The 14,301-nt window shown below is 48.9% G+C and overlaps 1 protein-coding gene across 2 annotated transcripts in view; it reads right to left on the bottom strand.

Moving 5' to 3' along the window:
* The window catches only part of LOC306785284 (rap1 GTPase-GDP dissociation stimulator 1), a 38,132-nt gene extending 34,815 nt beyond the window's left edge, over positions 1 to 3,317 (bottom strand). For both annotated transcript variants that reach the window (XM_079279600.1, XM_079279601.1), the window contains exon 1: positions 3,221 to 3,317. In XM_079279600.1, the coding sequence (XP_079135726.1) occupies positions 3,221 to 3,233 (13 nt within the window). In that variant the 5' untranslated portion in view covers positions 3,234 to 3,317. The remainder of the gene's footprint in view (positions 1 to 3,220) is intronic.
* Positions 3,318 to 14,301: the final 10,984 nt, after the last annotated feature.

The raw sequence follows: 14,301 nt of genomic DNA, 5'->3' as shown, positions 1-14,301 counted from the left end.
CCAAAGCCTTTAGATTCTTTTGACCCGATGCTCTTTCCACTGTCATCTCTTTCAACACCTCAGACATTCTCCGTCACTCGCCACTTTCAAAACTGCACTTAAAACTCATCTATTTAAATCTGCTTTTGACCTGTAAAGTGAGTTATGTATGTTGTTCCTGACTGTTATGATGTCATCTATTTTGTTCGTATTATAAATGCTTTTATTGTTTCTGTTTTTACCATGTGAAGTGTCTTTGAGTGCCTTTTAAAGCGTATAAATAAAATGTATTATTGTTATTATTAAGACAAATGCTACATTTTTAGCCCCACTAGTTGCCTCTAGATGAGTTACAGACCTTTAATATTGTCGCTGATTGTACTCAGTTAAATATAATTAAAAATAAACCATCCTAGTATCCAGGAATTACATTCACATTGATCAATGCTTTGCCCCACGTACAACGTATATCACAACATTCAGCATCAACACAGGAAGTAGTGTGCACTTAATAATGTCACTAGGCAGAAAGCAAGCAACGTGATCTCACTGAACTATATGAAATGAGCCTAACCTCTCAACAGTATTACGTGCCGCCACCACGGAAACTATTGAGGTTTCTGAACAAAACCACCTCGCTAGGTTTAGGAGAGGAAAGATTACGGCTTGGGTTAAAATAACTTCAGTAAGTCTTCGTTGACTTTTGGTGTCACATGGGACACAAACTCTTCTGTAAAAGGTTAATTAAGAGGTTGTGGACATTTCACATTGTGAGATCAGGCAGAAGATAAGGGTGTGGAGGCCGTGGGGTGGATGGGCATGAAGCACACTCTCATCCGGTGTTTGTCTCTGTGAAGCACCTGCAGTTAACATTTGCCTTTTCATTAACAATATCCAAAGTCATCTATAGCCAAGTGTTTAGGTTGTTACCTTAACCTCACTGTAACCATCATCCATTTGCAATATGCCATAACCATGATCTTTCCCTAACCTTAACCACCCCCTAGTTTCCATGGGCAGTAATAGAAAGTGGGAATAATGTTTTCAAAGAACGTAATCTGGGGTTTTGTGGAATTATCCAATGTTGATATTCTTGTATGGTGGGGGCTGAATTAAGGCCATTTTATCTGAGACAGCTACGATATCTCTTCCACTGCTGACATGGAATAAAGCTCATGCACAAACCTTGAGTTATTTCAACAAATGCACATACAGTACAAGGCATAACATACACTACAAGCAAACATACACACAAACAGAGAGTGGAGAGACCTGCAGATGGTAATCACCTAAACTAATCCCTTGTAAGTCGAATGGAAATAGCCTGAGTGGAGATACGCAGCCTGCTATACGTCAGGATCTAACCCCGGGCCCTTCTGTGTGTGTGTCTGTGTGTGTCTGTGACCGCATGTGTGTGTGTCTGTGTGTGTCTGTGACCGTGTGTGTGTGTGTTTGTGTGTGTCTGTCACCGTGTGTGTGTGTGTCTGTGTGTGTCTGTGACCGCATGTGTGTGTGTGGGTGTGTGTGTGTGTGTGTCTGTGTGTGTCTGTGACCGTGTGTGTGTGTGTGTGTTTGTGTTTGTGTGTGTCTGTGACCGTGTGTGTGTGTTTGTGTGTTTGTGTGTCTGTGACCGTGTGTGTGTTTGTGAAGACAGCAGGCCAGCATTTTACTAATCAGAGTCCCCAGGGTGCTTATTACAGATGCCTCCACTGCACCATATGTTTCCACATATACAAACATACATGCATGTACTTACATAAACATACATATTGATATAAGTATGTTAGCGGTAGATGCAATATCAGGGAACCCTGCACAACCTATTCATACAACAGTGCAGAAATAAGTCCCATCACTTGCTATTATGCTTGTTATGTTGAGTGGTGCTCAGACTATGTTTGTATTTGAATACTAAACTAAGAGATACAAATGGATGATTTAATTGGGGTGGTGTGACTTCAAGTCCTTTTAGAGAAACAGAATTCTTCAAAAGATTGTAAAGGTCATCCTCTGAGAGAATTTCAGAATTCACATGAACAGAATCTACGACTCAAGCTGTGTGCTGAGTGACACCTCCATTGACACTGCTGGAAGATTGCTACATAACATCTGACATAACAATGGTGAAAGTGAAAATAAATGACTCACAACATTGCATTTTGGATAGCTGCTTAATTAGCTGTTTAGCTGCTAGCAATGCAAAGACATTTCCTTGTCTAAATGCGATTGGATGAAATGCCAGAAGCAGGCCATCTTTTTGCACCCACTGAACTGGCTGCACCAGAGACTGTAAATATAAGGTGGTCGTGGTTTGTGGTCGTGGTTTGTGGCCATCTTGGGTTTTTGGAACCTGACTTCTTTTTGCAAACAGAACAAAACATAAAACTGTGGATAACATGGATTTAAAAGCCCTTAGCCTCATTAAGATGAATTATGAGATACCTATATTTGGGCGTGTTTAATCTGGTCTCTGATATGTTCTGGAGACAAATCTGTTTGAAATTTTAGCAATATGCTGAGCTGTGTGTTGACCATCACAACATTGAACAGTGTTCTCTGACTTCTTGTTTTGAATACTGGTTACAGTACCTGAGCCTTTAAGGTTTTTTAAATGTGAGAAATTAGTGAGAATAAAAAAAAGACAATCAGTGAATGAAGAATTTCCACAAGGTTGTCTTATTTCACTCACAATTAGAGTGGGAAAGTGTTCATATCGGTCAATGTGATGTTCTTTGCCTGTTTTACTATAGTAGTGCAATATCAACTTTTAAGTGTCTTTTTATGTCTTCCACAGTCATCTTTAAATCGTTTTTTATTTTTATTTTGCCCTACACATAAAGATATTGCAGCTGACCTTCACCGCACTGGAAAGAGAGACTGAATTTGAGTAATTGTTGTATGAATACAGCAATATATAAATATCAACATAACTCCAACCTCAAGCACCCTTTCATCCGTATGGTTGGACAGGTCACTTCACTGTTGCTACAATTATATTTATCATCATCAGAAAATACATCATTATAGATATATCAATCTGTCTATCTATCTATCTATCTATCTATCTGTCTATCTATCTGTCTATCTATCTGCCTGTCTGCCTGTCTATCTCTCAGTATATCGGTCTATCTATCTGATACCAAAAATCACATAACCACAGCTGCTACAACACATTATCACTCATATGAAAACATGGACACACACACACACACTAGGGGATGTTAGATATGTAGCTACTCACCGGTGTCTGTCATGGCTGCTGGTCGACACGCTCTCTGCTGGCTGGCTCACTGCCTCTGCCTGTTAGCACAGTGTACGTGTGTGTGTGTGTAAGTGTGGGTATGTGGCTAGCAGAGGAGCTACCCTCCCTTCTTAAGGTCAGGTGTACCCCAACTCTGTCTCTCTTTCTCTCTCTCTGTCTGTCTGTCTGTATCTCTCTACTCCTCCTTCTCGCCTTCTCAATCCCATTATCCGTCACTCTGTACCCCCCCTCTCCCTCCCTGCAGCCACTGCGCTTGCGTTCTCTCTCTCTGCTCATTTGCTCCCACCATGGATGCGTTTTTCACCCCTCTCTCTCTCGCTCTCTCTCTCTCTCTCTCTCCCTCTCTCTCTCTCTCTCTCTCTCTCTCTCTCTGTGTGGCTCTCTTTCTCTCTCTCTCTGTGTCTCTGTCTCTCTCTCTCTCTCTCTCTCTCTCTCTCTCTCTCTCTCTCTCTCTGTCGGGAGTGAGCGTGTGTGAGTGAGTCGCTGAGTGAGAGGGTGTTTTCGAGAATTTTTTTTCCCCCTTAGTTATGTATGATTAATTTAATGTGGTTTAGTGGTTGGTGTTCACTTTAGTTTAGTTTTGTTCTTTGTGTTTTTGTTGGGGGAGTTTTTTTATTTTTTTCCTCCTGCCGGTGTTTCGCCGGTCGGCGTCTCTAGACGCCATGGTGAATGGAGACGCGCTGTCCCACCTCACGAGGAAGCACGGCATCAAGATCGCCGTCGGCTCCTCGTGCAGTGTGGAGGACGTGGGGCTGGCTGTGGGGGAGAGGGTCGGGCACAGCAGCATCAAGTCGGCCGCTCGGATGAACGGCGCCGTGGTCCTCTTCCTGGACCAGGTGGAAAAGGTGAACAGTGTCGTGGAGGCAGGCCTCACGGTGAACGGATTGTTTGTTCAGGTGTTGCCCCTGGCGCAGCCGGCAACTAAGGTTGTCCTTTCCAATGTCCCTCCCTTCATCACCGACGAGTTCCTCAGCAGAGAGCTGTCCAGACACGGGAAGATCGTATCCCCGATGAAAAAGATCTTGTCTGGGTGTAAGTCTCAGTTGCTGAAGCACGTGGTGTCCCACCGCAGACACCTGTTTATGATCCTTAACAACCGGAATGAGGAGCTCAACCTTCGCTTCCATGTTAAGGTAGATGATTATGAATACGTGATTTTTGCGACCTCGTCGGCGATGAAGTGTTTCGGATGCGGTGAGGAGGGACACACCGTGAGGGCCTGTCCGAGGCGCGGGGACCCGGCTCTGCCTGGCCCGGGTGGGGCCCGGCGCCTTCGGGTGCCGCGTCTCCGGCTGGGGAAGCGGCGGCGGCCGCGCCTTCGGGTGCTGCGTCTCCGGCTGGGGACGCGGTGGCCGTGCCTGACCCACAGGGGGTGTTAGGGGGGTCTGGGGCCCACAGGGAGCAGGACTCAAAAGCAGATGATGATGTTGTTGTTTTTATTAAGGACCAGAGGGATGCAGACCGTTTAAAGAACATTGTGGGGGTTTTTAGCAGGACATCGGCAGCGAGGGTGAACTGGAGGAAAAGCGAGGCCCTCGCTGTCGGTGAATGGCGTGGCGGCCTCCCAGTTCTCCCCCAGAGCCTTGTGTGGAGGAAGGATGGTTTTAAATACCTGGGGATACATCTTGGGCAAGAGAACATCGTCCAGAAGAACTGGGAGGGCGTCACAGAGAAGATTGAGGGGAAACTTTCCAGGTGGAAGTGGCTGCTCCCTCAGATGTCTTTTAAAGGTAGGGTACTGGTGTTAAACAATCTCATAGCATCCCAACTGTGGCACCGACTAACCTGCCTAGACCCTCCCTCAGGTTTTTTAGTCGACATACAGAGGAAAATGGTGGATTTTCTTTGGGAGGGTCTACACTGGGTCCAACAGGGGGTGCTGTTTTTAGCCAGAGAGGAGGGGGGACAGGGCCTCGTCCACCTAGCCAGCCGGACGGCCACGTTTAGACTCCAGTTTTTACAGAAATACCTCACAAGTCCGGAAGGTTTAGTGTGGCGAGATGTGGCCAGCTGCATCCTCAGGCGTGCAAATAACCTGGGGCTGGATGCTGCTCTGTTTTTAATTGATTCTAGTATTTTAAAGTTAAGTGGGTTGCCTCCGTTTTATCAGGGTGTTTTTAAGTCTTGGGCCCTTTTTACTCGGAAGAGGTGCCCACAGTCTAACTCTCTTTACTGGTTGCTGAGAGAACCTTTGATTCACAGGGCCAAGCTGGACATCAGCAGCAGCGTCACCCCTGGCCTGACAGGGGCGCTTCTGAGGTCACGAGCCCTGTGCCTGCAGCAGCTGGTGGATGCAGCGGGGCCGACGCTGAGCGATGCCCCGGCCCTGGGCTCTCTACTGGGTCTGCGGTCTGTCCGGGTGGCGAGGAGGCTCCTGGAGCTGTGGAGGCAGAGGCTGAACTGGAAGGAGAGGAGCCTCCTCATGGACTACGGCCGAGGAGTTGAGCCGGACCCTGCAGACCCGTTCCCTGATATCTCCCTGAGCCCGGGGCTAGGGGAACTCACCGGCCCCCTGCTCGCTACGACGTGCCCGGAGACTCTGACATTACACAAGGCAGACAAGAGGACGCTGTATTTTAATTGTGTCAAGAGCACAAACAGGTCTGGACTTTGCAACCGGCGCCCCACTGTGTGGTCAGGCAGACTGGGACAAGGCGGGCCTGGCCCACAGTGGAGGATTTTATACAAGCCTCCCCTGAAGAAACGGACTGCCGACCTCCAGTGGAGGATTTTACATGGTGCTGTCGCCTCCAACGCTTTTATTTCGGTTCTTAATCCCACTGTTTTGAGCTGTTGCCCCTTCTGCGGTCTCCGGGAGACTATCTACCATGTTTTTACTGAGTGCAAGAGGCTCGCGAGCTTCTTCTCTCTTTTAGCATCGGTTTTTAGTCTTTTTAACATGGTTTTTACTGAAAGGGTTTTTATCATGGGAGCTGCCTATAAGAAAGCAGAAAAGGAAAAGTGGCAGCTACTGAACTATCTTTCGGGGGAAGCCAAAATGGCCATTTATTTGAGTAGAAAGGCCAGATTGGAGACCGGGGAGGGGCAGGAGGCCGGGGCAGTCTGGCTATGTAATATCAGGGCCAGACTCTGGCTAGAGTTCAGGTTTTACACACACATTGGAGATTTAGACGCTTTTAAACGATGTTGGTGTTTTGAAAATATTGTTTGTTCCATTGTAAAAGATAAGTTGGTGTTTGCGCAGGTGTTTACTTGATGGGTTATGGGTGGGTTGTTTAAACGGAGCAATCAGTGATTTTAATGCATTAGCGCTTTAATTGTAAAAATTGAAAAATGTGAATAAAGTGCTTTTGAAAAATCAAAAAAAAATCTCTCTCTGTATCTCTCTCTCTCTCTCTCTCTCTCTCTGTGGCTGTCTCTCTGTCTCTCTCTCTCTCTCTCTCTCTCTCTCTCTCTCTGTGGCTGTCTCTCTGTCTCTCTCTCTCTCTCTCTCTGTGGCTGTCTCTCTGTCTCTCTTTCTCTGTGTGTGTGTGTCTGTGTGCATGCTGGGCATAAGCGTGTGGTTTTTCAACCTTTTTTTCTTTTCCCTAGTTATGTGTATTACTTAAATGTGGATTGTTAGTTGTGTTTCACTTTAGGTGAGGTTTCATTGTTTTTGGGGGAGTTTGGGTTGTTTGTTTGCTTTTTTCTTTTCTCCTGCCGGTGTCTCGCCGGTCGGCGTCCTAAAACGCCATGGGAAATGGATACATTGTCCCACCTCACACGAAGGTACGGCATTAAGATCAGCGCCGGCTTCCCGTGCAGCGTGGAGGGCATTGGGCTGGCTGTGGGGGAGATGGTCGGACACAGCAGCGTAAAGTCGGCCGCTCGGATGAACAGCGCCGTGGTCATTTTCCTGGACCAGGTGGAGAAGGTGAACCGAGTCGTCGAGACAGGCCTCATGGTAAATAATCCAGGAGTTAGAATAGTCCAGGTGTTGCCGCTGACGCAACCGTCCACGAAAGTGGTCTTATCAAATGTCCCTCCTTTCATCACCGATGCGTTTCTCAGCAGAGAACTCTCCAGACACGGAAAGGTGGTGTCACCGATCAAGAAGATCTTGTCTGGATGTCAATCTCAGTTGCAGACACCTGTATGATACTTAACAACCGGAATGAGGAGCTCAACCTCCGCTTCCACGTTAAGATAGATGATTATGATTACGTGATTTTTGCAACATCGTCGGCAATGAAATGTTTCGGTTGCGGTTGTCGTGGCAAAGTGACGAGGACAGAGAGTCAACCGGAGTTGCCACCAGCGGGTCGTGTTTTAATAAGAACAAGCCAACATCAACAAGTTCAGCATATTGAAACGACTCCCAATGTACTGCTTTTTACAGATCATTCTTATAGTCAAAATTCACGCCTCCTTTTCCTACGTTCCACCAATCAAACCAGTCTGTTGAATCAAAACAGGACACATCTGGACTCCTAATTTGGGCAGGTTCCTCTTTTGTTCTGGGCTCACAGGAAACAATTCCATGTAAGGGGTTGTTTTGGTGCTCTTGAGAGATTAATCACACTTTATCTGTCCGAGAGAATCATTTCCCAAAAACGATACTTCGGAGCACAATAACACGTTATGTAACTTGTTTTTAGTTCAATTGAAGGGCAGTTGAATTCACAGTTATATGATTTTCTTCAACACGGTGAGGAGGGGCATACTGTGAGGGCCTGTCTGAGGCGGGGGGACCCGACTTCACCTGGCCCGGGTGTGGCGCTCGGTGCTGTGGCGGGGCCGTCCGCCGCTGCCCCGCGGCAGAGACACCTCCCGCTGCGGGCCCGGCTGCGGCATCTGAGCGGCCGATTGTGGCATCTGAGCGGCCCATTGCGGTTCCGCGGGCCGCTGCTGTGCCTGACCTACACGGGGTGAGTATGACTGATGTGCACGGTGTGAGTGATTGTGTCCAGGACAGTGAGGGAGAGGCTTTGGGTAAGGTGGGAGATGGTGAGGATGGAGGAGAAGGAAAGAAAAAGGGTGGAAACGGTGACAGTGAGAAACCTGTAGACCGACCAGAGCAGGGTAGTGGAACACAGGAGTCAGGTGAGGTAAAAGGAGGGTAATCCACTCACTTTTAGCAGACACAGGGCAGCCAGTTGTGGAACCAAGCCAGATCAGAAAGCGAGCTGTGAGCTTTTACTCCTGCCTGTATACCAGTGAGTACAGGGAGGAGGAAGCACTGATGGAGGGGTTCAATGGGGAACTACCTCAGGTCTCTGAGGAGACAAACAAACAGCTAAACAGGCCCATAAGCCTGCAGGAGCTGAAGGCCGCCCTGCAGGGCATACAGGGACGGCGTGCTCCCGGCATCGACGGCCTCTCTGCAGAGTTTTACAAAGCTTTCTGGGACATATTTGCGGATGATATTTTAGATGTTCTTAATGAAAGTCTGGCCTCTGCTTCCATGCCGATGTCCTGCCGCAGAGCTGTAATAACACTGCTGCCAAAAAAAGGAAACCTTTCGGACATCGGAAATTGGCGTCCTGTGTCTCTACTGTGTGTGGATTACAAGCTTCTGTCCAAAGTCGTTGCCTCCAGGCTGAGGGAAGCTATGGAGCAGGTCATCCATCGGGACCAGACCTACTGTGTGCCCGGCAGGTCCATGGTAGACAATGGGCCTTTCTCAATACCCAAGTTCACAAGTCCAGAGAACGCAGTACGGACAATTGGAACAGCAGCTTACTTGATGACATCACCACCTCAGCTGGTCTTGCTAATGAGTTTAATCCATTTTTTACTGTATTTTTACAATCAAACTAAATATGACAACCCTGCTGTTTTCGTTTTCATTTCAAATAAAAAATTATATATTATTATATAAGTGTATTATATTATATACACATATATATATATATATATATATATATATACACACACATATATATATATATATATATATATATACATATATATATATATATATATATATATATATATATATATATATATATATATACAATTCTATATATGTATACATATATATATAATTGTATATATATATGTATGTGGATCAGATCCAGATTGCTGTACTCTTTGCCGACGAGGAAAACGCGACAGAGAAGTCAATACCAGCGGCAAGTTTCAAAAAGACTCGCCGAGATCAGGCTGTTGTAGGCCGGTACCATGAGCGCTGAGCCCCCGGTGCTGGTTTACTGCTGGTCCCGCTAGCAACACCTCACATCGCCGAAATCGTCGGAGCAGATTTTTAAATCGGCTGAATCTTGACAAACTGACCACAGATTTGATGCTTAAACAACTAACTTATCGCCTCAAAACATCCTAAAATTACTTTCTGTGACTTAACAGCAGTGGTGGGCCGTCAGGGCCTGCAAGGCCTTCTCTGCTGGCCTAAACAGACTCACAAAGTTATAGCTATTTTATAATTTAATATTTTTTCTTAAATACACTACATGTATTATAATTTATAAAAATATTTTTCCCATTGTCTTATTTTCTCATTGCACAGCTCCTGTCTTCCTCAGTTGCTCTGCTTCCAGTGCAGCTTGTTTTAAGTAGAGCTTTCATCCAATCAGATCTCACCTCTGTGTCTCTAGGTAGAACAGAGCCCGAGGCCCTGCAGACTCACAAGTGAATCCATGTGCAGTTTAAGTGAATGGGGACGATATTGTTGATTGTCACAGTGTTCAACCAATCAGATCTTTAGTTTGACATGTTGGGCGTATTCTTTGACGTGTCAGCACCTGCTAGCTGGCCTACAACTACGTCAGCATTAACGGGCAGCTCAGTTTTCAGGAGCAGCGCTGCAGTGAGGTGCAGGTGTGCTGTGATTGGTCAGTGGGCGAGTACGTGACTACCGTGAAACAAAACTTAACTTGCCAGCAGAGCTTAGTTGGAGGAGTAAGATTTCAAATTGAAAGATATGGAAGAAATTATGACATCTTTAGGGTTTTGCCTGGTGTAGATTATTTATTTTTTTACCGAGCTTTGTTTTTTTAACACTCAATGGCTGAAGGAGGAGGCGAAACGGATTTAGTTGCGGAGTTACTGACAACCCATTCTCAAGAAAGAAGGACATTTCAGGAAAAGCTGGACATCGTAAGAAATGGTCAGTCAACCCCACAGCTAGCAGCCTGACTCAGCAGGAAAAGGATTTGTATGAACGGTATTTCTTGCTGACGGTGTCGGAGAAGCGTTGCATATTTTATGGCTGGGAATGCGTTTCATTTTAACTGAGCTGTTGGTGTTTGGAGCTACGCTAACCTGAGGACGTCATAGCATTTGAAAACTTTTGGAGAGACTCAAGTGGATTTACAACTCAACTAACACGTTCGCAGGGAAACTGCTCCACAAACGCGGCCTGGCGTGCGGTCTGAGCCGGCGGAGGTGGGATCCCAGCCCTGCTGCAAACCTGCCGCAGCAGACCGGCGAAATATAACTGGGGAGGCTCGACTGTCACTGGTGTCCATAATTGGAGAAGGACTTCTTACTGGAACTGAAACGATGTACTGGGATTAAACTCTTTAAGTTTCGGGAAGTGACAAACTGCGTTTGTTTTTTTACATAGTAACGTTACGACTGTTCATTTGTCTATCGTGTCATTTTTATGAATAATATTTGAATGGCTCGTGCTCTTGTGTGGTGGAATGCGTGGATCTGCTGCAGGTTTGCTGGATTGATGCTTCATAATGAGGTTATTAGGAGGGAATTCACCCGTAGTAGGGCAGCACTGAAGGCCCAGGTATAAAATCCACGGCCCGCCACTGCTTAACAACAGTAGTATTTCGAAAGTTTCAACTTCCAGTTGTGTGATTTCTCCTCTGCCACTGTTTCCTGTTGCTGGTGCAAAATGCATTCTGGGATATTTGGCTGTCCCAAGTACAGACAAGTCACCTCCGATGCATACCCGGTAAAATGGGCGGAGCCACATCCGGGCATTTGGACCGTGCTTGGCTTGATGTGAACTTTGAATTGGAACAGTACTTGGGCTGAGACTGATGACGTTTCAAAAGTCCACAAGTACAGAGAAGTACGCATGTTGAGAAAGGCCCAATGTCTACCTCATTGGTGATGTTTTGCAGCTCTTTGGGAATTAACACTGGTATGATTTCTCTAGATCAGGAAAAGGCTTTTGACCGCGTTGAACACAACTACCTCTGGAAAGTTATTGGGGAAGTTTGGGTTCAGCGCTGGCTTCATAGCTAAGATCAAAGTGTTGTACAGTGAGGTTGAGAGTGTGCTGAAGATACACGGCAGTCTGTGTGCTCCTTTTAGAGTGTGTAGAGGGGTCCAGCAGGGTTGTGCTCTATCCGGGAAAAAGGTTCCGTTGGAAAAGCTGGTGTCAGTGACAACAGACGGGGCTCCCGTGATGACGGGCCGGCATGCAGGCTTCATTGAGCAATGCAACGGTGACCCAGACTTCCCAAAATGTCTGCATTACCACTGGATCATTCACCAGCAGGTGCTATGTGCAAAAGTAACCGGCTTTGATCATGTGATGATACAAACATATCAGAGATGTGATACCTCTGACTTTCAAATGTTGAAACAGATTAACAGAAATAAAAGTTGCATGTTTAAATATGTATGTAGCTATAGGCTACCATCATTCGAAATCATTCTTAATAATTATTGTGAGGAATAATTAACTGACATGTGATCAAACAGTCTCTTCACATATATTGGAGATAAACCTTAGCTGAATTTCAGGAGCAGGCCACACCCTACAAATACCCACGGCCACCATAGCTCAGCCTGCTACGCCTTTCGCACCAAACCGTAAGGCTGCTACACCTTCAGAAAAGAGTCAGGCTGCTACGTCGTTCGCACCAAACCGCAAGAACGCCCGCAGCACCGCAAAAACAATGAACAGGAAAGGAAAATAAACCCCTTACCTCGCCAGCATGGACCTGTTACTAACCGGGCCTCCCGATGACGACGAACCATTTGCCTCCCAGCCGCCACCCGCACAGCCCGGGGCCGCACTCCACCGAGGCAGGGCTTCCAGACGCCACCGATCGCCTCCGGGAGCGGCCCGGCGGCCCAACGCAGCCGAACCCGCCGACCGGCCACATCCATCGACCGGAATCCCTCCCTCCGGGCAATCCGCCAGTACGGGGACCCAGACCGACCGTCATCGTCCAGCGAAGCAAGTCCCACACCGGCACGCCTCCGTGGCAGACGGCGATCCGCTGCCCCCGAACACGGGCAACAGACGCGGAAGTCCCCCCCTTCCTCCGGACGCAGCGCTCAGGGACAAACCTCCGACAGCCCGGCTTCCGGCGACTCCAGCATCCCAGCACGCCGCGCTCGAAGCCACCGGCACGGCGCTGGCGCCCCGACCGCATCTCCCAGCGGAACCGACCCGCCCAGGATCGCCGCCTGGACCGTAGCGCGCCTGTTAACGGAGCTGCAGTAGAGGGGGATCCCCCACAAGCGCCGCGACAAAAAAGTGACACTGCTCGCAGCCGCCATGACACCTCGCCACGCAGCGACGGACTTTCCAGCAACACACGGGCGCGCTGTCAGTGACGCAATCACGCACCACCAAGCCCCGCCGGCCTCGACGTTCCAGGTTGCCAGGTTCACAGCGTCCCCCTCCACCATCCCATGCAAACCCCCCGGTTCATGGCCGCTCCGGAAGGCCAACTCTCCCTCCCTCACTACTTCCGCAGGATCCTACTGCTCCTTCCAGCTTCGTTCCTTCGGCCTGTACTTTCACTTTCCCCTCTCACCACACTTCCTCTGCTCCCCACCCCGGCACCGGGGTGCCGGGTTTCCTCTCCTGTGTCCCTCCCCCCTATCCCACTTTTTCCACCACACATGCCTTTCCCTCTATACACATCCCTGGCACCGGGTTGCCAGGCTCCCTCTCCTCTGTCCTCCCCCCCTATCCCCCTTTTCCCACCACGCTGTTTCCAGGCACCGGGATGCCAGTTCCCACCTGTTCTCTTCCTACTCTCCAACTAGCCCATCCGCTGCCTCTCGGCACCACACTGCCCCCCCCCCCCTTCCTCCAAACCAGCCGCCATACGGCCCCGCCGCCGGGCCAGGGACGGTAGCCCCCCCCCCCTCCCTTGGCCCCAGTACCAACAACTCATCCCCCAGGACCCACAGTACACCCAACAGTTCTCCTTGGCTTCCGTGATCCCTCCCCCCACCATACCAGCCCGGAAACCTTCAGAAGTCTCCTCTGTCCCCCACCCCCATTCCGCTTCTCCACCATGCAGATACCAAGCAACAACGAAACGCAGCCACGGAGTGCAATGACGCAGCCACTCAACGACTCAGCCATGCTACGCAATGCTAGAACGCAGCAGCCACGCATCGCAGCCACTGACCGCAGCCACGCAACAATGCAGCAACCGAACGCAGCAGGCAACGGGACGCAGCAACAGGAACAGAACGCAGCAACGGACCGCAGCAACGCAGCCACGGAGTGCAATGACGCAGCCACGGAACGACTCAGAAAAGAAGAAAAGCCGGAATGCCAACTCTCCCTCCCTCACTACTTCCGCAGGATCCTACTGCTCCTTCCAACTTCGTTCCTTCGGCCTGTACTTTCACTTTCCCCTCTCACCACACTTCCCCTGCTCCCCACCCCGGCACCGGGGTGCCGGGTTTCCTCTCCTGTGTTCCTCCCCCCTATCCCACTTTCCCACCACACATGCCTTTCCCTCTATACACATCTATACACACTGCCCCCCCCCCCCGAACGCAGCAGGCAACGGGACGCAGCAACAGGAACAGAACGCAGCAACGAATCGCAGCAACGCAACAACGCAGCAACGAATCGCAGCAACGCAACAACGCAGCAACGGGCCGCAGCCACGCAGCCACGGAACGACTCAGCCATGCCACGTAACGCAGCAACGCCGGAATGGAATGGAACGCAGCAACGCCGGAACGGAATACAGCAACGGCAGAACGCAGCAGCCATGCATTGCAACGACGGGATGCAGCAACACAGTGCAACGGACGCAGCAACGTAACAACGCAGCAAGTAACGACTCAGCAATGCAGCAAGCAACAACGGATCACATCAAGCAACAACGGAACGCAGCAACGGAACGACGCACGACGCAGCCACGCAACGCAGCAGG

The sequence above is a fragment of the Melanostigma gelatinosum genome, assembly GCF_949748355.1.
Source record: "Melanostigma gelatinosum genome assembly, chromosome: 12".
NCBI lineage: Eukaryota > Metazoa > Chordata > Actinopteri > Perciformes > Zoarcidae > Melanostigma > Melanostigma gelatinosum.
This window is presented reverse-complemented; position numbering and strand designations above follow the sequence as displayed.